This window comes from Triplophysa dalaica, chromosome 1, assembly GCF_015846415.1.
Source record: "Triplophysa dalaica isolate WHDGS20190420 chromosome 1, ASM1584641v1, whole genome shotgun sequence".
Classification (NCBI taxonomy): Eukaryota; Metazoa; Chordata; class Actinopteri; order Cypriniformes; family Nemacheilidae; genus Triplophysa; species Triplophysa dalaica.
In genome coordinates this window covers 3450879-3477752 of record NC_079542.1, presented here as the reverse complement: position 1 = coordinate 3477752, position 26874 = coordinate 3450879, and the positions used below count along the sequence as shown (strand labels likewise).

General features: G+C 40.7%; 1 protein-coding gene across 2 annotated transcripts in view; it reads right to left on the bottom strand.

Annotated features, from left to right (window-relative positions):
* acsf3 (acyl-CoA synthetase family member 3) overlaps positions 1 to 21468 on the bottom strand; it is a 37196-nt gene extending 15728 nt beyond the window's left edge. The window contains exons 1-5 of one of the 2 annotated variants that reach the window (XM_056755777.1): positions 21430 to 21468; positions 19393 to 20147; positions 15802 to 15957; positions 3961 to 4118; positions 3427 to 3572 (exon numbers count right to left, since the gene is read on the bottom strand). In XM_056755777.1, coding sequence (XP_056611755.1) covers positions 3427 to 3572; positions 3961 to 4118; positions 15802 to 15957; positions 19393 to 20094 — 1162 coding nt within the window. In that variant the 5' untranslated portion in view covers positions 20095 to 20147; positions 21430 to 21468. Of the gene's footprint in view, positions 1 to 3426; positions 3573 to 3960; positions 4119 to 15801; positions 15958 to 19392; positions 20153 to 21429 lie in introns of both variants that reach the window. The other variant, XM_056755768.1, reaches the window with a different exon arrangement.
* Between the last annotated feature and the right edge of the window lie 5406 nt (positions 21469 to 26874).

Sequence of the window (26874 nt, the reverse complement as noted above, 5' to 3'; positions counted from 1 at the left end):
AGAGGAAAGTAATTAAATTACAGTAAATAATGACTTAGTAGCTAGTTACAGCCAACACTGGATTTGATCTGAGGTCTGTGTGCTGCTGTGTCCACTGGGATATAAGAGTGTGCGAGTATACTGTTCACTGGAATGTGGATGTCAGTATAACAGCATTATTGTCACAAAACGAAAATAGGACACAATAGATCCCAGTCTGCACAGAGAAACCATTAACACGCCTCCAGTGATTCTGCCCATCGCAAACCCTCATTAAAACACAACACACACACACGTATACAACACACACACACACATGTTTTATTCAAAATCTCTCACAGCGTTGCACACTGTGCCATCACAGGGTGTGGCACGAGCTCCTGGTAAAAATAGTAAAGAGACAGACAGAGAATTTACATTATGATTATGTTTAATGGTTTTTTAACTAAATAAGTAGGTTTTCTGATGAAAATGAGAGCGATGTTTGCCCTTGAAAACGTTGTCTTCAAAATTAGAAACAAATATAAAGAATTTATACACAAAAATCTGATATTTGGATTGTAGATGTGACTCAGGTACTTCAATTAAAGTTTTTGGATGCACGCTTTTCTAATAAAACTTTAGCAATAAACATGCATTTTTAATGCTGCTGATATATGGAATCTTTTGTTAAATAATTTGCAACATATAGCCAGATAAAAAAAGATACAATTGTACTTTATAAGTGTTTCACTGTATAAATTAATAAATATTTCAGCAAGAGTTCAACATCTTAAAATTGATTTATTTTGTACTATTTTCTATTATATTTAGCTATGTTGCAGATGCTTAAAGAATACAAATGCAGTTTTTTTACAGTACATCCAAGTAGATTTTTGTTTTAGGGCTGTCAAACGCTTAATCGCGATTCAGCCCGAATAAAAGTTTGTGTTTGCATAATATATGTCGGTGTAGTGCGCATATTAGTTTTATATTTATACACATACTGTACATGCATGTATTTAAGAAAAAGAAGAAATATAAAAATGTTTATATGTCATTTAAATTATATATTTGTTATGTTTATATTAGTTGTATATTTATACACATACTGTACATGCATGTATTTAAGAAAAATATTAAATATACAAATGTATAAACATTTTTATGTCATTTAAATGATATATTTGTTATATTTATATTAGTTTATATTAGCGTCCAAAATATCCATTTTATTATTCAATTCAGAGAGAGGTGTCACAAAGAAAAATAAAATCAACCTCATTTCATCGAAGTTTGAAGTCTAACAACATCAACACGGTGCCAACAACAAAGACACGAGAATGATTTAGTTCACGCCACACGCTGACTGTGACACGCATCATAATTCACGGGCGTTTCCTCTTGAGGGGGGTTAGAATGATCACAGTCATCTCTGTGACGGTTATTGATCACCTCGAACCTTCTTCCGAATCGCACTCGTGTCTCATGTGGCACAACATTTCAACAAATGTTGAGCTCCAAAAAAATCCCCTCCGAGCTTTAACTTCAGTCTGCGATTCAAACTGAGAAAATCACACCACGCTTCACACACACGTACAAAACAATCCTCAAACGCTCACGAGAAGAACGCTAAAGCCGCTTTGATACTGACATTCACGGACGACGTGGAGGTTGACATGAGAAGTTTGATCAATGCTTCAGCACTGAGGAAGACCCGCAGAGAGTTTCTCAGAAGATAATCTCATGTAAACAAAACATAGAGAAAACAAAGACAAACAAACTAGTTTCAGAACGAGAGTTTGATCTGTGACGACTCGCCATCTTAATACAGCGGAGACGGAGCAAAAACTAGATCCTGTGCTGAAATATCAAAGGATAAGAATCAGTAACACAGGCATGACAATAATAACAGACTAATGCAACCCTCTTCTTTGAGGTTTTTTGTATGATGTATAAACATTTCATTTCAAATTGAAATTTACACTTAAATTAAGTTTACCAGTAAACAAGTATAGGGCCTAATAAATGCATGATAATGCAAACCAAAATAATATTTTATTAATACAAATAATATAATATATAATATATATACTTGCAAGGTCAAAGGTCAAAAAAGAGGACGCTCTGTTCACGCACACACATGGTGAGCGTCCCTTTCCTTAATATAAGTTAGAATTTTTATTTAAAATGACGATTTTGATGTGGTTCTTTAAAAGCATCATTTGTGTTGCTTTGGTTTGTGTCAGTGTGATGATTTTTATTGGAGAAAATATGTTTATCGGTATAATGTATAGATTTAAGATTAGCATCATGCTAGTTTATAGGTGTTTTAAGCCACCATGATGGAAAATTTGCCTTTCGTGGGAATTTTGTAACTGGTGTTACACCAATGACAGAAAACTCTATGCAAATAATAAGTAAAATAAAGTAATTAAATAAGGAAGAAGATTCAAGTTACCCTTTATTATTGGTAACAATGTAATCACGCCAGTGAATACTAAACATCAATTTTTTTTACTTTTTTAAAGGGGGACTTTCATGAAAAACAGACTTTTTCCATGTTTAAATGCTAAAAATGGGTCTCCAGTGCACCTGTCAACTCAGAAAACGTGAAAAAAGACAAATCATTCACTTTTTTTATTGGGCCTATCTCTGCAAGCCTTTGAGATAATGAGCGCTTCAGAAATCGCACTCTTACTGACGTAAGCTGTCGTTCTTATTATAATATTTCCACCCCTTATTCTGAATGTGTCCACCCATCGCGCCGCCGCCATTGTTGTTTTCACATGTGTGACGTTCCAACACCATGACAAAAGTAGCAAAGCTTACGAACTGTTGTGTTGTTGGCTGCACCAGAACAGTGTTCACAGACTCACGGGAGACAGAGAGTGTTTTATTTGTCGATGTGTTTGTCTCAAGTATCTTCACTTCAGAAAACTGTGTCATTGCTTTGTAAACACGCAACGCGTTTCTCTCTCCTTAATGCGGTCGTGACCGGACGGGCTTCGCGAATTGCCCCGGGGGAGACCGGTGTGCTTATCGGAAACAATGTGTTTGGTTGTTTCAAAGACGAGAACTTGTTTCTCGTTCGCTTTAAGTGACCATACTTTAATGTTTTGTCGCTGGAAGCACAGGCTCACTGCACGGTTTCTGCTGAAAAGGGGGCGGAGACTATCAGCTCTCTTGCATTTAAAGAGACACACCAAAACAGCGCGTTTCTCCTCACATGCAAACATGGGCATGTAGCGCATGGTATATTAAAAGATCTGTGGTGTTTTTTGAGCTAAAACTTCACAAACACACTCTTCGGACACCAGAGACTTATTTAACATCTAGTGAAACTATTCGAACAACCTCTCCTTAAAGTCAGAAGGTCACTGTTCATTTTGAGAATGACTCATATATGACTTTTATACAAACAACTTACAGTACCAAAACTTAATGTTATTATAACTAAAGCGGTACCAGGTATACGTGGCCCCTTGAGTGGATTTGACAGGGCCATGCCGATCTCAGTCATGCCGTAACGCTCCAGCAGTACATGGCCTGTGATGTCAGCCCAACGCTCCAGAATCGGCTGAGGAAGAGCAGCAGAACCAGACACCATTAACCTGTTTAAGAGAATCAAATCTCCTATTATTCTGTGTTATGGAATGATGCATATCTTGTTTTTACAAATGTCTTGTTTTGGGATCCTCAGGTAAAGTAGACAGAAGCCCGCAAGAGGGTCTGTTGAGTTGAATGAATGTTAGGTGGCACTTCTTTGATGTGAATTTACTGAGGGATAATAGAGAATTTGGGTCCAATTCTGTGGATCTAACGTCAAAGCCTATAGTCATGACTCTGGATACACTAATGAGAGAGAGAGAGAGAGAGAGAGAGAGAGAGAGAGAGAAAGAGACAGAGAGAGAGAGAGAGAGAGAGAGAGAAAGAGAGAGAGAGAGAGAGAGAGAGACAGAGAGAGAATGAGAGAGAGAGAGAAAGAGAGGCAGAGAGTACCGTATTCTCTCTTTGCACACAGCCCTGATGAAATCCTGGACGCGGGGTTGAGTGAAATGTTGGTCGTAGTATTCAATGAGTTTGGAGTAAATAGTGGGAACTGCCATGAAGACATTCACCCCTGAAGCTCTCGAAGAACCAATCAGATGCTCCCAAACCTGGAATGCAACAATTATCAGATAAACAACTTTATAAAAAACGGCTCGTTATGAAACTTCCATTTAATTTTTTTGTCAAAAAACATGATAAGTAAATACAACTGTGTAGTAGAGTTAACAAACAAGTAATTTTTTTACAGTTAACTTTCTATCATAGTTTGACAGTCACGGCTCCGCTGTCATCATTAGAGAACTGTTACACATCGACTATAAATTACCTTTATCTTTATTTTATTTTATTTCTTTTGTGTTAATCAAAACATTATTTGAGCTGAACTGACCTACATATCACTACTAGGTGTATATTTTCTATATAACTGTGAATCTTGAAAAAAGAAATGGTGTATATTGAGATACAATAAACAACTGGGCAACCTTTAAGCGTGCTCATGGACTTGATCTACTAATATCAAATTAAAATAAAAACCGATGCTTTAGAAATCTTGTTTTTATATTGTGCATTCCAAGTATAATCAATCAAACTGTAGTTGGGTTGTTTTGATTAAGTGAAAATAACTAACAAAATATAGCTAACATAATAGTTATCTGTTTTTGAAAATTAGCTCTTCAGATTGAGTTCAGTTTTGATGTACTTGTGCATTCTGCCCTTTTGTAAGTCTTTGGATAAAAACATCTGCTGAAAGACTCAATTTAAATGTATACAGTACATGTATGTTAATTTATATTTAACAACTCAGTTTTACTGAATTCACCATGGTTTTCAATTTTTTTCCCAATGGTTGAATAACGCTACAAATATTTAAATGCTGTCACGAAAAAACAATTTACTTACAAAAAAGACTAAAAGTGACTTACTCGACTAAACCGTTAGTGATGAACTTCCGATGTTGTCAGATGTTGGGATATCAGTTCCGGTTCAGTTTCTTAAAACTACTTAACACACCTAAACAACAACTGGGGAAATCCACATTGCTATCAAAATGTTCTTGTAATAGACACTAGCCGCTGTCAAAAAAATGAGGTCTTAAACTGTGACACCAAACACGAATTAAGCGATTTGCATGATTAACCTGTATACTAACTCAATGTAAAACCGCGAATAGACGCAAGCGAATGACACGAATCGAGGGGTGCGATTCACGTGAACATGCATCTTCTGCGCGTGTATAAAATTATTGTCTGCTTTTACGCCAATGAAGCGTTTTGCGCAAGAAAATTTCATACAAAGTCAATGCAAAGATGCGTATAGACAGAAACGAATTTGAATGACACGAATTGACCGGTGAGATTGCGCAAATGACGCATCCATCACGTGCATCCACCACGCCTTCCGCGCAAGTAACAAATATTAGTCAGCTCATGTCACGAAAATAAAGAACTTTTCCCGCGAGTAATCTAGATTAAGAAACACGATTGTTCGCGTTTTGTGTGATCACAGCTTTATTCAACGGATAAAGTGAATAATCTCACGTTAAGCATTTTCTCCCGCATCAGTGGAATAACGGCTCGTTCTTTTGACAACAGCTAGTTTTTCCTACAAGAAAAAAATTGACAGTAATGTGACTTTCCCTAGTCGTTGTTTAGCTATTGCAAGTCGTTTTAGAAATTAAATCGGAAATTGATATCCCAACCTCTGAAAACATCGGATGTACGTCTCTAACCCTTGTGCACAGAGTCCATAAACTAGGATTTGGTGTTAAGTGCTATAGTAACTGATAAACAAATACACAGTGCACAGTTAAAAACACCACAGTCACATATATTCTGTATCATACATCACTGCAGTATCTGTCTTAGTGACTCTTTTGGTTTTCAACGGGAAAGGTTGCCGACTGAAGAAATGCGGTTAAAAAGGAAAAAGGCAGTATAGATTCGTAAAGGTCAGTGTGATGTGCAGCAGAAGAGAAACACAATCCCTGTAGAGACGCTATTGAGGTCAGGATGAAGACTCCATGCGCCTTTACAGCGTTTCTCTTCTTTGATGAATGTGTTGAGTGAAGCGCAGTGAAGGACAGCAGAAACACGCACACATTCATTACACACACCATCACATGAATGCATGTCGACGTGCAGCATAACAGTCGATATAAACAGTCAATTACAGAACTTACATTACATACTAAACCTCTCTTCTAAACCCTAGTGAGCTGCCGTGCTGTCTACTGTCTTCATAGGCGGGATTCTAATTTGATCTGAACCGCACTACATGGGCAGCATACAAATAGTGTTTTGGATGAATCATGTCATTCCAAACCTGTATGACTTGCTTTCTTCTGCAGAAAACAAAAGAAGATATTTTGAAGGACGTTGGTGAGCATTCAACACTGGAACCCTATGACTTTCATTGTATGAACACAAAACCATTACGACATTTCTTGGAATATCTTCAATTGTGCTTCACAGAAGAAAGAATGTCAGACAGGGTTTAAATGGCATATGGGTGAATAATAATGATAGAATCAAGGTTCAAGAATGTTCATACTATCATTTATATACAGATGACTACTTCTTATGATTATTGTCAAATTTCCTAAATGGACTTCACTTTTCTATTTTCTGACATTTCTCTGTTCTGATGAGCACAAAGAAAGATATTTGAAATAAAATGCTTATAACTAGACAAGATTTTGACTCCCATTGACTCCCATAGCAGGAAAAAACACAATGGTAGTCAAAAGTGCCCCAGAACTGTTTGCTGTCCTACATTCTTCACCAGAACAATGGTAGTCAATGGGGGGCAGGATATGTTTGCTTACAAACATTCTTCCAAATATCTTTCACATGTTTACAGATTTGAAACAACTCGGAGGCTATTAAATGATGACAGAATTTTAAATTTTTGGAGAAGTTTCCCTTTAAGGTACACAAGAATGCAGCGCAGAAAAATTGTCAAATGTAAATGTTTACAAGAGTTACAACAAAACACTTTTATCTCTTTCTCTAACACACGCCAGTCTATCACAGTGAACAAATGCATGTAGACAAGCAGCATAACAGCCGATATAAACACACATCTCGTGCAGGCACTCAAATCAATAACAGTATAAACTACACACTTACTCTTTCTTTTCAAACACATTCTTTCATCGCAACATACAAGCATATGAGAACTACAGGAGGTACTGAATGATCAAATAAAAATGCATTAAAGTTACAATGTAACAATTCTCTCTTTTCGTGTCACACACACACACACACACACACACACAAACACACGGGTGACACGCCTGGCTGAACCTTCAGAACACAGCGGGAGAAACGTGTGAATTAATTGAAGGTGAACGACAGATTCTCCTTGCTTCTGTCCCTCCTGGGAGGCATACATCTCCCCCTGCTCGCCCACCCGCCCTCTCTCTCTCTCTCCATTTCATTATTTCCTGCTTCACTAGCTCCACGCTCTTATCATTCCTCGTGTCTCACACTCTCTCCATCAACCCCCGCCCGCCCCACACACAGACACACACACACACAGAGTGACACTTCTTTTATCATCAAAAACCCATCTCTCATCCCAGCACCTCCTCCTGTTCACTTTGGTACCCAAGTTTCTCATGTTTCTCCTTTTCGTTTCATCAGTCATCGCATTTGTTTCAACTACTGTTTGGTTTCAGTGTGTGTGAATCTTTCCAAGACTCCTTCTTCGATTCACATGAAAATTAGTGTTTTGTCGGATAACTTTTTTTCAGGAGGGCATCCAAAGAATTGTGATTTGCTATTATTGCACATAGGAGGCAAATAAAATTAGAAATGATATATTTTTTTAAGAAGACAAAAAATACATTAATAGCTAACATGAACTAACAATGAGCTAACAATAGCTGATTATTCAGAGTGAAATCTGTCATGAATCTTCTCGATAGGCATGGCAGAGAACCCAAGTGCAGGCAGAGGCAAGGCGGACGAAGACTTGACAAATATATTTATTAACAATAAACACTAAACTAAACAAACAAGCAAAACAAAACCCACGATGGGGGAAAACAATACAGGGATAAATATACTTAGACAAAAACAAGGACGCTGAATTACTAAACTAAAACTAAGAAAACAAGCACTAGGAACAGAACACTAAACTAACACTCACTTTGACACGGGAAACAGGAACAAGGTAAGATCACGGTATACAGGAACAGAGCACAAATACAAGCAATGAACCGCACAAGACAATGAAACAAGAGGACTCTTAAAGGGAGACAATGACAGGATAATTAATAGGGGACAGGTGAAACAGATGAAACACTAAGGGGAAGCTAATGACACGAAATGGCGGGAAACACAGACGAGACTCGGGGAGAGTATGGAAGCCCAAAAGGTCCAAAATCTCTCTCCCCACATGAAACAGGGAATTCTGTTTTGGTTCTGCCTCAAGACCAAGAATTAGCCAGACAAGATAGGCAGAACCGTGACAGAACCCCCGCCTTAAGGAGCGACATCCTGACGCTCCTCAAGGAGACTCACAGGACAAGACAGACTGAGACATAGACAAGACTAAACAAAACATGGAAAACAAAATCAGTGGCAGACAGGCAAGAATCAATAGGGGATTAGGGTGACTTAATAAAAATAACAAACAAGGGAGGGGGGGTGGGGGCAAACAAGAAGACATGGGAAGTCCAAGGGGGGGAGGGCTGGGTGGGAAAGTTCCAGCCCTTGGGGACGCGCCAGGGCGCGGAGCCCCAGGAGGCTTGACAGGGGTAGTCCTGGGGGGAACCGTCCTAGTCCCCTGCAGGACTGGAGGGCTGGACCACGGCTGGAATGCCGGGCTGGACCAGGGTCTGAAGATCAGCCTGACAGGGTTGGACGGCGGCTGGGCAGCCGGACTTGACGGCGGCTGGGCAGCCGGACTTGACGGCGGCTGGGCAGCCGGACTTGACGGCGGCTGGGCAGCCGGACTTGACGGCGGCTGGGCAGCCGGACTTGACGGCGGCTGGGCAGCCGGACTTGACGGCGGCTGGGCAGCCGGACTTGACGGCGGCTGGGCAGCCGGACTTGACGGCGGCTGGGCAGCCGGACTTGACGGCGGCTGGGCAGCCGGACTTGACGGCGGCTGGGCAGCCGGACTTGACGGCGGCTGGGCAGCGCTCTCTGACGGCGGCTGGGCAGCGCTCTCTGACGGCGGCTGGGCAGCGCTCTCTGACGGCGGCTGGGCAGCGCTCTCTGACGGCGGCTGGGCAGCGCTCTCTGACGGCGGCTGGGCAGCGCTCTCTGACGGCGGCTGGGCAGCGCTCTCTGACGGCGGCTGGGCAGCGCTCTCTGACGGCGGCTGGGCAGCGCTCTCTGACGGCGGCTGGGCAGCGCTCTCTGACGGCGGCTGGGCAGCGCTCTCTGACGGCGGCTGGGCAGCGCTCTCTGACGGCGGCTGGGCAGCGCTCTCTGACGGCGGCTGGGCAGCGCTCTCTGACGGCGGCTGGGCAGCGCTCTCTGACGGCGGCTGGGCAGCGCTCTCTGACGGCGGCTGGGCAGCGCTCTCTGACGGCGGCTGGGCGGCCGGACTTGACGGCGGGCTTGGTTCCGGCTCCTGGAACGGGCTAGGTTCCGGCTCCTGGAACGGGCTTGGTTCCGGCTCCTGGAACGGGCTTGGTTCCGGCTCCTGGAACGGGCTTGGTTCCGGCTCCTGGAACGGGCCTGGTTCCGGCTCCTGGAACGGGCCTGGTTCCGGCTCCTGGAACGGGCCTGGTTCCGGCTCCTGGAACGGGCCTGGTTCCGGCTCCTGGAACGGATCCGCGGCCGGAACGGCCGCTCGGACAGTCGCCTCCCCACGGCGCCCCCCCAAAAAATATTTGGGACTGGATAGCACCGGACTGGGTAGCACCGGACTGGGTAGCACCGGACTGGGTAGCACCGGACTGGGTAGCACCGGACTGGGTAGCACCGGACTGGGTAGCACCGGACTGGGTAGCACCGGACTGGGTAGCACCGGACTGGGTAGCACCGGACTGGGTAGCACCGGACTGGGTAGCACCGGACTGGGTAGCACCGGACTGGGTAGCACCGGACTGGGTAGCACCGGACTGGGTAGCACCGGACTGGGTAGCACCGGACTGGGTAGCACCGGACTGGGTAGCACCGGACTGGGTAGCACCGGACTGGGTAGCACCGGACTGGGTAGCTCCGGACTGGGTAGCTCCGGACTGGGTAGCTCCGGACTGGGTAGCACCGGACTGGGTAGCACCGGACTGGGTAGCTCCGGACTGGGCAGCTCCGGACTGGGTAGCTCCGGACTGGGCAGCTCCGGACTGGGTAGCTCCGGACTGGGTAGCTCCGGACTGGGTAGCTCCGGACTGGGTAGCTCCGGACTGGGTAGCTCCGGACTGGGTAGCTCCGGACTGGGTAGCTCCGGACTGGGTAGCTCCGGACTGGGTAGCTCCGGACTGGGTAGCTCCGGACTGGGTAGCTCCGGACTGGGTAGCTCCGGACTGGGTAGCTCCGGACTGGGTAGCTCCGGACTGGGTAGCTCCGGACTGGGTAGTTTCTTTCTCCTCCGCCGGCCAGTGGGACTGGCCGACGGTAGAGTGGCCGCAGGAGGTGCTGCGGATGAGGGTGCCGAGCTCCCCAGGGTAAGGGCGGCCAGGGCGCGGTCCTCCGGGACGGTAGCCACGGGGGTGGACACCCAGTCTGGCACTAATGGCCAGGGATCATCCCGGTTGACCACATACCTGATCATGTCGCCCATCCACAGGGAGCTCAACATCCTCATCTCAGACCGCCGGAGAGGCTCGGTGAGGCAGCAGTTAAAAATAACCTTGAGCTCTGCCTCACCGAACTCAGTCTCCCTAGCTGCAGCCAGGAACTCCCGAGCGAACTGCCTGATCCCGCGATCCCCCTGCTTAAAACCCAACAGGAGTCGGGCCTGGTGGGACCGCAAGGAATCGTCCGCGGTTGCCTGCTGGGTTCTGTTGGGGCGGTTCATTCTGTCATGAATCTTCTCGATAGGCATGGCAGAGAACCCAAGTGCAGGCAGAGGCAAGGCGGACGAAGACTTGACAAATATATTTATTAACAATAAACACTAAACTAAACAAACAAGCAAAACAAAACCCACGATGGGGGAAAACAATACAGGGATAAATATACTTAGACAAAAACAAGGACGCTGAATTACTAAACTAAAACTAAGAAAACAAGCACTAGGAACAGAACACTAAACTAACACTCACTTTGACACGGGAAACAGGAACAAGGTAAGATCACGGTATACAGGAACAGAGCACAAATACAAGCAATGAACCGCACAAGACAATGAAACAAGAGGACTCTTAAAGGGAGACAATGACAGGATAATTAATAGGGGACAGGTGAAACAGATGAAACACTAAGGGGAAGCTAATGACACGAAATGGCGGGAAACACAGACGAGACTCGGGGAGAGTATGGAAGCCCAAAAGGTCCAAAATCTCTCTCCCCACATGAAACAGGGAATTCTGTTTTGGTTCTGCCTCAAGACCAAGAATTAGCCAGACAAGATAGGCAGAACCGTGACAGAAATCTGCCGGTATACCAATTCTGAAGATCAAAAAAAATATTTCTTAACTTTCTGAATGTTATTTTTTCATATAATGACTATTAATATTGAACATCAAACTGGTGATCTTTCTTAACATTTTCTATATACAGAGCGAAAATTCTTTACATGATACTGTCCTTGGCCGATATTTTGAAGAGTTGCTTTTATCAACTGATAGCAATTATTACTGAAATAAAAAAAACTGATAATTGATGTTATTAATTCTTATAATGACTATTAATATTGAACATCAAACTGGTGACTTTCTTAAAGGGAGCATATGTCGTGGCTAAAACAAATATTATTGTTTGCTTTAGATGTAATACAATGTGTCAATACATGCATGAGCAACTTAAAACACACCACAGACAATGAAAAACACGTATTTTCGGTGAATCACCCCTTTTATTTTATTTTTATATGCAAGGCGAAAATTCATTACATTGTACTGTCCTCTACCGATAGTGTGAAAAATTGCTTTAATCAACCGATACCGATTGTTACCGATAATTTAAAGAAACCTGTCTATAATACAATTGTTCATGTTAGTTAGCTAATTTTTACAGTACAACTTTGATTTTTAAATTATGTAAATATATCATGAAATTAACCTAAAAGTTAAAAGAAAATTCTGTAAAAGTATATTTTTTGGTTATTTAATGTTAGCTGCAGAAATAAGCTCCGACAGTGACATTGACACGTTTAATTACATCATAAGGTAAGCAACATTAAATGTCGATTTGAAATATTTGATTAGCTCATTTTTAACGAATGGAGACCTTCTGCAAGAAAAAAACTTTTATTTTCGGTAAGACACGACCTTCAAATGACATTTACGAACACACAATTTGGTTGAATCATTTGTTAATATAATGTCATGTATGTGATAAAAATACATGCTTACATTTAATTTTGTGTAATATTAAACAGCACCTGAGTTATCTGAGAATAACAACCCTTGGAATGTTGCAACTGGCCAATCAGAATCAAGTATTCCAGAGCGCCGTGTAATAACATCCCTGTAGTATAGTAGTATAGTGTTACAGCAAATATTTGCCTTAAGAGAAACTGAAAAAAACTGCAAATGGAAATTGTTGTTTGTTTGTTTGTTTCAGACATAAGATGTGTCCCAAATTGCATACTTACGGTATTTTCTATTCGACACCATTTTGTAGTATAAATAATGTGAGTAGTGTGTTAAAAACACTTTGATGCACTTTTTCAACCGATAAATGAAACGTGGAACCCAGGACACTTCACAGACTTAAAAAAAGCAACTTCTGATAATTCTACACCCCCAAATTTGAAATTCTTCCCCTTGTTGTCCAATAAGACGCAAAATCCATGCGTAAAACATCGCCCTGCCTCATCCTTTGATGGATAGCGTTTACAAGGTGTCATTAATAATGGTACAGTCTCTTGACTGCAGGCTGTCTAATCTATTCATACCACAATAAATACATCTACACTCCCAACAGAACCGAGCTGAGCGCTCATCGCTCAAAAAACTCAAAGCCCAAGTAGTGGCGGTTCAAATATCGATTTCTCCGCTTCATTAAAATGACTGAACCGCATGTTGTAAAAAATCAAACCTTTGTGGTGAAGCAAGCGTTTGATCACTCGAAGATAATGTTTGGTTTTTAACGGTTGCCTTTAAGGTCACCAAAAAAATAAAGATATAACTTTTCTTATGTCGTCCTCTCCAGGCCTCTGTTGTCAGTCACATCTTTGACTCCCATTAAATTCTCCTGAACCTTAAAGCCCTTCCGCGCGCTCGCCCGCTTGCAGGCTCGCCCCCGCCCTTTACAAAGCGAGGTATCATTTCTCAACGTCACTGCATCCATTGATCTGCTTCTAAGGCCCATACCGAGAGTTGGCGTGGCCAGATACAAAGCTACACTGGGCAATCCATCACGCAAGCGTCACGCTTAGCGCGACAGTCCGTGCTCTCTTTTACACACACACACACAGTGGTTCGAGGCAGTATCTGACAGGTTCCGCATCCTGGTATTGACGGCACGCAGCAACACGGCTACAATTAGCGCGTCCCTTTGACAAGTAACCGATAAGGGCGATCGGCTCTCTCCAACACAACTTCATTGTGCAGGTCTCAGGAGCTCTTTCTCATGGGACCCGAGCAGACACCCGACTCACTGATGCCTGACTCCCACAAACCCATTTCACCTCTGTAGAGAAAGTTTCACACATCGCAGAAAGGGACAAAGATACGACTTATTTACAACTCTAAGTACGAGAACTGCATCAGCGGCACGGTGTCGATTACGAGAGACAATAAATTATAGTGACAACTATAAGTTCAACCAGAAATGAAAATTCTGTCGTTATTTGCTCACCCTCATGTCATTTCATACCCGTATAAATTACTTTGTTCTGATGAAATCATTGACTGCCATCGTAGCACAAATGAAATGGTAGTCAAAGGTGCCCCAGAGCTGTTTGTGTATCCTGAAATCTTCAAAATATGTCACTTTGTCTTCAACAGAACAACAAAATACACATTATTTATTTTCCTACTATGGTAGTGGATGATGTAACGGAACTGAAAATATATTTCTTGAGTGTGAGTAAATGATGACAGAACTTTCACTTTTGGGTGAACTATCCCTTTAAAATGAGAAACACGTTTACTGTAATGGGTCGTCCTTCTTACATATTCAGAAACTGGATTTTAGAGAAAACATACTGAATTGAGTTCATTTTTAAGCTTATTCTTCTTATTCTATTTTAGTTAAACTCAAGTTACTTTGATTTTAAATGTACCGAAAATTAATAACATTTAATCTTAAAAATAAGAGCAAAGCAATGATGGAGGAATCTGTCTCCTTATAAAAACCCTACAAACTTATACCACTGTGTAAGTTTAATAGAATTACATGTATACTTATATAATATTTGAACTCGTAAATTTCACCTACAGACAGTGATACCAGGAAGAATAGTGATGCGATTACCCGTAAAGCACTCGGTTGCTTTACGGGTATTATTTACTCCACCCAAAGGAATTACATCAGTTCATTCACTTGGAAATGTAGTCGCACCTCCAAAATAGGTTTAGATTTAGACCTCACACACACAACTCAAATAACTGTTTTACAGAAGAATTCATGAAATAGAATTGAGCTGCATCATGGCTAAACAAATCACATTTAACAACAGATGTGGGATTTCAATCTGAATATAAAAGTGAGAAATAGTGAGAAAGACTAGATACAGTCAAAAACACAAAGACAATAAACAGGCAATATTTTGAATCTCCTTTTAAGTTAGTTAAACAAACATATATAGTAGATTTTGTAAAGATTAAATCTTCAATATTGTATCTTGTATTAACTAATAATAAGGACATAGAGAATATGGAAAATAAATTAATATACAATACAATACATTGTCATTTGTTTTCTGCCTTAAATGTTTTTAGTACAATCAAATTAACTTTATGAGTCATTTCAATTGTCAATTTTCAATTTTCACCATTGTGGCTTGCTGTTACTTATGCAAATAAGTTTAGATTTTAAAGAATTTAAGTTACATTTTTAACTCTGTGTTGGTTCAAAAAGGGACAAACCCATATACTAGGTTAAATTAACCCACTATTGGGTCAAATATAAACATTTTCTGGGTTAAAACAACCTATCATTTTGTTTTGAAACAACCCAGCTTCAGTCAATTTACAACCCAACAGTTGGGTTTGTTCCTTTATGACCAAACACTTTTTAATGCTGCTTGTTGGTTAAAAATATTATAATTGCAAATAATCTAGGCATGTTTGCAATGGTTTAAATAAGTATTTAAAGGGACAGTTCACCCAAAAGAAAATTCTGACAACATCATTTTCTCACTCTCAGGTTTTTCAAACCTGTATAAACTTTTTGTTAAACGCAAAAAAGATATTTGAAAAATGTTTGCAACGGACATTTCTGGGGCATCATTGACTACCATAGTAAGAAAAATGATTGCATCTTTTTTGTTCTGTTGAATAGAAAAGAAGATATTTTGAAGAATGTAGGAAAGCAAACAGTTCTGGGGGACTTTTGACATTGTCACTAAGGTCACTAATAGTCATACAGTTGTTTGTCATACAGTTGTCTGTCCAACTGCATTCTACTTTGTATATGCGCACTCAAGACTTTCACTCGCCATAAAGTGATTTGATTTTTTGTTGAACATTTATAACTTGAAAGTGGGAGATGAACTTACTTTCTGAGGTTGAAACTCGGGCAGCATGACGCAGGTTGCACCCGCCCACAGTGGGCACATCAATTTATTTACGATGCCGTGTACATGGTGGAGAGGGAGCGTGTGCAGGATGACATCATCTCGACTCCACGCCCATTCCGAGACCAAACCCTGAACCTACGAGACCAAACATAGAAGTTGAATTTATAACAAAATCACTCACATTACAATCAAGATTCATTTGCACGTTGTTTCATTTAACTGTAGTAGTACATTCGCACGCACCTGACCCCCAGGTAACTTCCAGTTTGAGTTCGGTTTCTTTTGATTGTTATCAGAAATAATTTAAAGGCACTCTATTGTTTATGAAAGTGTACCGTAAATTAAGCTGGGGGTCACAAAAGTGCGCATGTGCAGTAACACTTGTTTATGTTGTTAAGATAAAACCCAACCATCTATAACACTGAATGAAAATCCTCCAGTGTTTGATAACAAAATTCAGCACATGGACATCTGTAGGCCTTCCCCGGTTAATTTCTGACCCCGCCATCCCATATACATTTTTCATGAGTCCGCACAGAGAAACACGAGGAGGCACCGAGGGGTCAGAAACAGGTTAAACTAAAGCTTTTGTGCTCGACCCCCATTAAATCATGGATGTGTATTTAATATTAATTGTTTGATTTCACAGTGTGCTGAAGGATCTACACATGCGGTTCTTCAAGTCACAATGAGTTTGAGAATGAACATCATTATGCAGCAGAGATGATGCATGCGGACACAATATCATGCAGTCCTGAATTAGGTCATCTGTGTCGATAAAAAAAATCTAACATTGCGCAAACATTAGCATTAAATCACGTGTACATTTCACATGAATGCTGTAACAGTTTGCAGCCACTTATTAATGACGGTAAATTCATAACTTATTCTCAACTTTATTGCGAATAAATTACATGCACCTTCAATACTCTGTATTGTATTATATTCAATAATGACCACAAAACACAGTTAAGGATCTGGTCTTTGTCTTATTACATTTATACATCCTTGAAACATGACACCTTTACTTAAGAAGCACTAAATATTTTCTTTATATTTTATGTTGGCTTTCCGAAAAATTTAACAAACGTTTGTGATGTTTTTGCATTAAACAAGAAAAAGTCTTATTCAAAAGGAAAGAGCTTGCTTTTCTTTTCCCGTTGGCAAACAGTTGTTTCTTGTTTTAAGCAAAAACTGCCTAGAGGTTTACATAGAACTCTGAAAGCAAGACGTATCATTTTACCTTTAAAGTGAATATTGAGTAAGAATAAAAATATTTCAGGGCAAACAGAAAATGTCACTCAGGGGTTTGTTAGATTGTGATAGAAATAAGGGTGTGGAATGAAATAAAGGGCTTGTATATAAAAAGGTTTTGGGGAGGATAAAATGTTGACTTGCTCCTTTAGCTCAATTGGTAGAGCGGTGCGCTAGCAGCACAAAAGTAATGGGTTCGATTCCAGTTGACACATACTGATAAAAATGCGCATTATTAGCTGCTTTGAATAAAAAAATCTACCACCCAATGCATAAAAATGGACCAGAAGAATCTCTCTTAAAGAGCCAGTTACATTAGATGAAAATTACATTTCATGCAGTGTGTTATGTTGCCGTGTTTGAAAGTTGTAAGTCCAAAGGTGAATGAATAACAAAGTTATTGGCTTGTAAAGGGAGGCGACTCTGAATCAAGCAAACAAGACGTGAACTAGTCCGAGTCTCTAGCCACCGCGTATCTACGTCGCTAGAAATGGCCGCCGCCTACGTTTTGCTGGGACTGCCGCGAACTTCACTCTTCACTCTGGGACTTCACTCTCCTCCCACAAACACTGTCGCTCGCTCGTTCATGATGCGTGTGCATCGTGTCTAGGATCTGTGTTCTACGATGTGAAACTAAGTCCGTCTTTTTTAAACTACCCAAGGATGAACTTCTGAGGAAACAATGGTTACAATTAATTTTTCAAACGACACCAAAGGAGTAGAACCCCAGGGTTTTACTGTACGCACGTCATTTCACAAAGATTGCTTCAAAATTCTTGCCGAGTTCACCTCAGGATATGTTAAACGACTATCGCTGAAAGAGGGGGAACCACCAACCTTATTTGGACCTGTTAGCTCCACCGAATCGCAACCTGTAAGTGTGACTATTTATTTTTGTCTTAACTTCAAGAAATAGTAGTGTACCTCATGTCTGTGTTAAGCTAATGCATATAACGCTAATGTTAGCATGTACCGTTATTTCTGGGGTATTACAGTTTATTTATCTAGCTTTGAACTCGGCTAAATTAAGTGTTCAATCTATTATCGTCTATCGTTTATCTACAAATCGGATGTTTCTTCGTCAGACTCAAACTGGTAAGGTGAAATCCCGCCATCTCTATCTATTCACTGTATATAATATCCAACCACCTGTAAACCGTCATCCAGTAATGATGGTAGGTGTTCCATTTGCGACACGTGAGATGAACGCGTTTTACCAATCAAAGTAGACTATGGTTATGATAATAGACGTCCTGTTTGCTCCACATGCTGAACGCGTTTGACCAATCACAACCGACTACACCATCTGACCATTCACACAACACTAGGCTAGCGGATAGGAGGGGATTAGACGGACGAATCGCAGAACGAATCATTTGAGAGTCAGTCAAGAAGGTAAGAATAACTGCCTATAATTACAACATAATAGTGTTTCTACAACTTCTATGTACATAAACTTGTTGTTTGACACTGCATAAACCAAAGAAGGAGCTTAAAAATACAATGTTACTTACTCTTTAATAAACACAGAGGCATTTGAATTGGTTAGAAGTTTCCTGTTAAATTTCCACCCTATCAGAAAAGCAAGTTAGGTTTTGATTGAAGAAACTGAGTGTGGCATGAAATGAGCAATTATTCACAAAAACTAAAATGGACCGTAAGACAAAGGCTAAAATGATATTTACAGAGGGTCTGGGGCTTCTCAAACCACAGCTAACAAACCGCAATCAAACTATCAATCAAACCAAATCACATAAAAATTGCTGCTAGTACTCCACAACTACAAAAACCTGATGTAACAACGGCTTCACATACAAAGTCAAACACTTCAAACCCTGAACAGCTCAGTGTAAGCAGCACATTTGAGTCTGTCTTCCTGTGGTTTAGCGGTCGAGCTTAACAACAAAATCGTATAACAATGTAATAATCGGCTGATCGTAGGTAGGGATGTCCCGATACCAGTATCGGGTCCGATAGTAATTTCACGTACTTGAACTCGTACTTGTAATAGTACTATCGTAAAATGCACTGATGCCAAAGACCGATAACTCATGTGACATAACTGACATATTACTGAAATTTGCTTTGAAAGTTTGTGAAAAGCACATCAAATTATTATATTTTTCATAATGTGTTTAAGGTGGAGCTGTTTGGAATTATGAAGCTATTCTATCTTTATTAGTTTCACTGTGTTGTGAAAAGGTACAGGCATAGTAATTGGCGAGTACCGGAAAACAAATATCAGTCTTTAAAAATGGTATCGGTGCATCCCTAATTGTAACCATGAAGCTGCATGCAGAATAGTTACTCATTCACCATGGCCTGCAGACTGCTGTGGGTGTGAAGTACGCCCTTCGGTCTGCCCGTGGTGCCACTGGTGTAGATCAGCATGGCCGGTCTCTCTGCCCAGTCAGAAATGCTCTCCTCGGATACCGTGGACGTGTCCTCAGACTCCATAGAAACAAGGCTGGATGTGGCAGGGAGCTCCAGACAGGGCAGCCCTAGTTTCTGGGCCAATGGCTGCAGGGAGCCAGTAAAAGGTTGTCCGGCCACCAACAGCGAGCTCTCGGAGTCCGTGATGACATATTCCAGCTCCGCTGGTGGATGCTTCCGGTAGAGTGGCACGGCAATGCCACCACACATCCAGGACGCCCACTGCGCCACCGTGTAAGAGGCATCATTGCCACACAGGAATGCGATACGCTTACCCTGCAGGTCTCCCCCTTGACAGGCGAGTGCTTCGGTAATACGTCCCGCCAGGCCTTTGCCATTTTTGTAGAGGGAGCGGTAGGTGTGGCTCCCGCTGTGATCTATAATGGCCACGTTGTCTCCGTATGCAGGAGCTCTGGAGAAAACAGGGGCCACGTTTCCTCCAGTTGAAGTGATTTTGTGGCTGGATGATGCTGGCGCTCTCTGTTCTACATTTATAAAAAGCCACTTCAAAGGTCTTCGGCCGTCTCTACATTGAGACCACTCTGAAGACCTGATCCAGACAGATGCTGTGCGGATGGACAGCATGACACACAAATGCACTGGAGGAGTCTGCAAATGTTATCATCCGACAATAAAGTCTAAACTTGGGAACACACAAAAAAATGAACACAAAAAGTTGTATTTGCATATTTAAAACTCATTGGTTTACATCAAAGAAATGTGATGAACGCATTACTCATTACTCATTTCAAACATTACAAATACAATCTGGAAGAACAGCCAATTAGATATTTGACTTTATAATAGGGATGCACCGATATGTAGATTTTGGCCGATAATGTTAATCCTTTAACATTGGAATCCGATAACTGATATATTGGCCGATTAGTATCTAAATATTAATATAAAATCCGTAAGACTGAAACAAAAGGCAAAATCATGTACCAAACTTACTTTACACTAATTGTTAACGATTCTTTAACCTTCCAACTTTTCTGAAATATTTTTTATTTAATAAACAAATTATATTATCTTCCAGAGCGACCCAGAGAATGTTCTTAATAGCCACATGTCTAACAGGTCTCAAGCCAGAAAGCCTGTTTGGTATCAAAATAACAATAGTAACTTGTCACATGTATAATAACACTTTATCAATGAGATTACATTTCTTAATCTGAACATTAATTCTTTTTTTAATATACAGTTTAATAATAATTTGTTGCAAACAGTACTTTTGTTCTTTTTTAAGAACAGTTGTATTTCACAACAATATGAATGTTAACTATAAAGTGTTACCTCAAACGTTATATATTTTCAAGATATTAGTCCTCTTGTCGTTTATTACCAGTTAAGCAAGTTTATAGTAAACAGTGTAAACCTTTTTTAAAACCATTTACATCACAAAAAGCAAATTACATTTTGTGTCTTTTAGACCTCATGTGTAAAACTGCATTGCGATTAAGTTTTTAAATGTTGTACACTGTTGTTGTTCAACCCTGTCAAATGGTGGTTTTAATATAATTATTCCTGCATTCATTTATGTATTCAATGTCTACAGTACAAAGTCCTCCTCATGGTGTCAAACTGAACCCAAACATAAACAATATTTACATACTGTATAACACCTCCTATATATACTGTTCTTTAGGTATTGCTGTGATTGACATCCCAAAGAATCAAATGAGAACATAAGACGTGTTTGACTCAATGACACTTGGGTCCCTATCAAATGAACCACGAGTCAATCTGGCAGGACGCTCGGGTCAATAAAACACTGTATATTGCATTCTCGAGCTTAAAAACGCACTTGTTTTTATGGGAAATTTGAAATAAAACCAGTTAATAATATTTTCTACAGCTGTCAATCAAATATACACAAATGAACGACAACAATGCTGCGATAAACCGCATCCTACTTACAATCACGCCGGACACTTTGCGTCGTGTACAACAGTCCGTGTGGAAACCGAGCAAAAGCGGAACCTTTGATTCACTGTCCTCTTCGCTAGGAACCGTGTTCTTCCTTTACTGTCCAAATGTTTTTGGATTTTATGAGACTGAAATCCTCATGACATGCAGATTTCACTTTCCCTTTTATGTTAGGCGTGCTTATGCACATAAAGGTAAATTTGATGAATATATAATAAACATAATACAATTTTTACACAAAAGATGACATCATTACAGTAATGAGGAAATATACTGCAGGCCATTTAGATTCCATTATGCAAAGAAAGTTTACAATGTAAGTTAATAATAGCAGTCTGGTTTTAATGTTGTTTTAAAATATTAGTATAAATTAAAATATATTATATAAGTTTAGAATTTTGACTGTATTTTTGTTTGTGATTTTAACAATTGAAGTCTTACGTTTAAATGCTTGTAATTATTCTGTAGTTTTATGGAGAAATATAACTTGAAATTCTTTAAAAACTAAAAGGTGCATTACTTAATGCGTTATTTGTTTGTTTGTTTGTTTGATAGTATAAAGTGCACCAGATAGTAAGGAAAAGGCACACGCAAGCATGGCAGACTTTAGTACATCCCAGAATGCATTTCATGAATTTGGTTAAGAGAATGTGCAGACCTGCAATCCAACAAAGTCTCTAATATGTAATTTTTGAATACTACATAATTTTACGCTGTCATTTGGCTATTTCATATTTTACGTTATATTAACTTTATTTTATAGTTCTGGTGAGCATTTCTAAAATGTGTAAGGACGGACAGATGTATTAAAGGTGGTGGAGACTAATACCCATCTTCGCGGGTATTTTGCCATCACACGACTGTTCTCACCCAAGCTTCATCGTGCCAACTGGTTTTGGCATCAGCTCACAGCACGGGCGCACTTAGCCACCAGCTGGCAGTCGCGGGCCTCAAATAAGAATGGTACAGACATGGCACTCATTCAAAAAGTTCTCACTTCCCTAAACCCCTCCGTGGCAAATAGGGATGGCATGTTCCTGCAAACTGGAAGCTTTGACTGAGAATCTCCCCTCCAGTTTGAGAAGTAGTATCGTCAGCGAACGATCCATTCACATCTTAAGCAAGAGCTCGAAGCAAGGATACCCTACTGAAGGCTTTATGAGCTCAACATTTCATTGATTCTTGACGGTGTGTTTTGCATTTTGTTGCAGATATATTGCTGGAACGTCACTCGAGCGTCCTTTTCGTGAGGAACCCTGGCAACCGAACGTGGTTCTCTTTTCGTCGGATCGTAGCATTGGCACAAAATTTGACGTTCCAGCTGCTCTTCGAAGATTCTCTGACTCTCGAACGACGATCGGTGGGTGGACGGTGAGCAGACAGCAACCCGGTGAGCTCTCATTCGACGCCCTGCTACGATGGCTGCCCGCCAAACCCGCGTCTTCGAAATCTCGCCGTTGGCAGGTAACGTGTCCGGCAGTGGGCGCCAGCTCCTGTTCGGTTGCCACCGGCTTCCCTGACAAGAGAAGCCCCCTTATTTCCAAAACATTCAAGAGAGTGAGCGGGGAGCGGAAATCATAGGGTGTTCCAAAAACATGTGTCAGGTTGGCACCAGATGAGAATATCTTGGCAAGCCCCTCAATCTCCCCCTCATGCCCCTCTTGGAACACATGGCACGTCGACGGCGGCATCTGGCTGCGTTGACTCTCAGCAGCTGCGCTTTGTCTTCGCCAGTTGGCATGCTTGGCACTGCCACTTCATCAACTACCTGTGGCTTCTCCCGGGCGATAAATTATTTGTGCTGCAGCTGCAAACTTGACTTCTTTCCAGGAGACACAGTAGCGTAAACACACGCCAGACTCATACCACACGCAAGCGTTCGCATCACATGTTTATAAACGCATGGGAGGAAGATGCTGCATCTGGGTTTGGTTTTTCAACACTGGCGTTCTGGTCTCTGGATGAGGTTCACCCTCAATATCACTTGGACACCTTTGTACTCCGTTACAGAAGAATCTTGGATTTGCCAATCTGTTTGCCATATTTTTCCTTTCTCATTTAGGATGTAAAAAGGAATTTGTTGACTAACACATATGGAGAACACCCTTGAGGACCTACGACATAAGGTCTGCTCATGGCTCATGTCTCACACGCCTGCTGTTCTGCACATTTCAGCACTCTGAAAGAGCTTCTCATTTGGAAAGCATCATTTGCTCTCTCCAAGGGTAACCGTTGTGTTCTTTAAATGTTGCAGAAGTTGGGAAACCTCTAGAGGCTCTCCGACATCTTCTTGTTTTAGTGAAAAAAAAAGAACGGAGTGTCATGCTTACATCAGAGAGGAGGCAACTTCATGCCACACATTTTACAAACATGCCAGGCTTTGTTGTGATCTATAAGCATCCGTTACGTGCCAAGGCCTGACGCTGGAATCCGCACTTTGGATTGAATTACTGTACGGATTGTGTGTTTGTGTTCTTCAATGAAGTCTCATCAGCATCAGTTTTCTTTTGTCGTTCAGCTAACGTGACCCGCTGGGAGTTTGGTTCCATCTGTGCTGGCGTGACCCACTTTAGCCCACGGCCACATCCAACTGTTTCGTGTCCCAAGCATATGTGCCATTGCAGGGGGATAAGCGATCCTCGCCACACGCAGAAATGACACTAGACCCCGCTGCTGTCTGCTCTCTTACCGCAGCATATGTCAGGAGCGGGACTGGCCTTCAAGATCCACAGCTCACACTGGAGCTCATCTGCTGTGGCACTGAAAACAAAATCTGTGTTATCAGGGCGCTAGAGTTGGTATTAGGGGCGTCTGAGCCGGAATTGCGAACGTGTTTGGTGTGTTTTTATTTGTGGATGTTAAAGGGATAGTTTGATTTTGAAGAACGTTGGTGACCAAACAACATTGGCCTTCCATTGACTTACATTTTTCCAAATATCTTCTAATGTTAAACATTTTTTCACAAATTATCCAAAAAACACCCTGTAAAAGATTGACATGAAACCCGGATCTGAGTAGCAGCAGTTTTGAGTTGCAGGACCAGGGGTTTTCCCAAAACCAGAGCATTGGGAAGTTGGCATTGGAGGTAACCAAGCAGATGTGTGTACAGTATCAGTGCCCGGGGCTTGTGCCCATTGGGAGCAGAGTGTGAACACCACATATGGTGACTGATGCTGGTGTTGAGCTGATGCTGTGGCTTTCCCAAATTTTTGAAACACTTCTATTACATTTGGGTCCAATGTAACACTTTGGGGTGAATTCATGTGTGCCACTTTTCTTTCCTAGATCTCAGCTGATTTGTCATTACACTTACAAAGAGAGGTTTATTCAAGTGTGCTAATAGTATAATTATTTTTAACTATTTTAACTATACTAACAATTATATTGTAAGTAGCCTTATTATACTTGACATACACTGAAAGATATAGAAGAGTATTAGGCCTTAACTTGATGTCAATCTTTTGATCAAATCTACTTAAAGTACAGGTATATTTCAAGAATAAAAATCAATACTAAATAGGAATGTACAGTATTAGTATACTTTAATGGATACTTTATGTATACACACATGTAGTAAAATATAAGTATGATATTGAGTTCACGAGAAGAAAACATATATTTAAGGAAGATGGTTGCTACAGTATATGTTCACTGGCTCGGAGGGGGAAACATTACCTACATTTCCCTGCTGGTTGTATATTCTGTGTATATGACAAATAAATAAAAAAACCTTGATCTATAAAAATGTTAAAACTAGAAGTTTACCGAAATAATACTTAAAAGTACACTTTCATTAACTATAAAATGCGCTACATGAACTAGTGAACTATAAGATCACTTGCAGTTAAGTTGCAGTACAAGCAAAAAACTTAATTGTACACAACACTCCTTGTTCACAGTACATAAAGAATGCAAGAAACAACATTAACGTATGTTAACCCTATAATATTGGACTTATTGTTGAGTTTACTTAATGTAAACAAGTTAAATTAAAACGACTGGTTGAGGGGAATTTTCAGTTCCCAGCATGCTTTCCGTAAGACTTCATTTAGGCAATACGTTTTTGAAATTTAGTGTTATTTAAAGTGTTTTTCAGTGAAGTTGTAACTTAAAATTACTGGTACAATCTGAACGGTTTGTTTTGTCAACTTTTCTTAATTTTATTTTGTTCATTCAACTAAATTGTTAATTGTAGAAACTACTCAACATATTTGCGTGGAACCAATTTACTGTACTTTTTTATGTAAATCCAACAAATAATTTTTTTGAGTGTAGTTGTGTACTTAAAGTATACATTTATACATGAAAAAAGTTGGCCAATTTGGGCCACCTGGTATTGAAATAGTACACTTACAAGTACACTACTAGTACATTAATATTAGTATACCTTCAGTATACAACAAAAACTTAACCTTAGCATACTTAATTAAAATAACTTTGTAAGTATGCTTATTTTGGTGACACTTTATTTAACAGCGCCCATGTTGCATTGTACAGTGGAAGTCAGTGGGGTCCTATGTTGTTCGCTTACCGAATTTCTTCAATGTTCTCATGTTCTCAATGTTCTGCAGAAAACAGAAAGCCAAAAAGATTTAGAATGACATGAGAGTAAGTAAATAATGAAAGAATTTTCATTTTGTCATCTTCCTAAATGGGCAGCACTTGGGCACAGTAAAATAAAGTGTGTTACCCTTATATTTTGTACAGGTAATTTACTCTAGTGAATCAGCTGATGCAGATGGGCCGTCCAAAAAAACTGCTATCACATCTTGATGTGGAATGTTTTCATCACACATACTGTTTCACTGAGATGTGATGTTTTGAAGAGTAGAAGATTGAAATGCAGTGGTATTTCTGCTGGTCATTATCCTCCTCGCAGCACACTGGCTTTACTGATGCTCTCTCACTAATGACTTATTGATCGCTGTGTTTTCTCTTTGCTTTCTTCCAAGGCAACGGAAATGACTGCGTAAGAGAGACAATCAGGGCTTTCCCGGTCTAACTTCCAGGCAGCTTGGCCTCTCTAGACTCGGATCTTTGCTTCAGGTCACCACACAAAAGCTGCTTTCAGTTGGTTTAAAATGACAAAGAGTGAATTGCCTTTTACGTGTATCGTTTTGTGTGTAACTGAACTATTACCTGCTGGATAGTTCACCCTAACATAGAAATTCATGAATTCATTGAATTCATTCAACCAAATGTGGTTCAAAACCGGAATGTGATTCTTTCCTCTGTGGAAGATATTTCAGAAATGGCTCAGTAGTTTTGTGTCGCCACAATGGAAGTCAATGTGGTCCAATGTTGTTTGGTTACCAACGATCTTTAAAATATATTTTGTTTTCTGCAGAAGAAAGAAAGTCATGCAGATTTGGAATGACATGAGAGTGAGTAAATGATTCGGTGACCTATCTTTCTTAATGCCACATATACAGAATA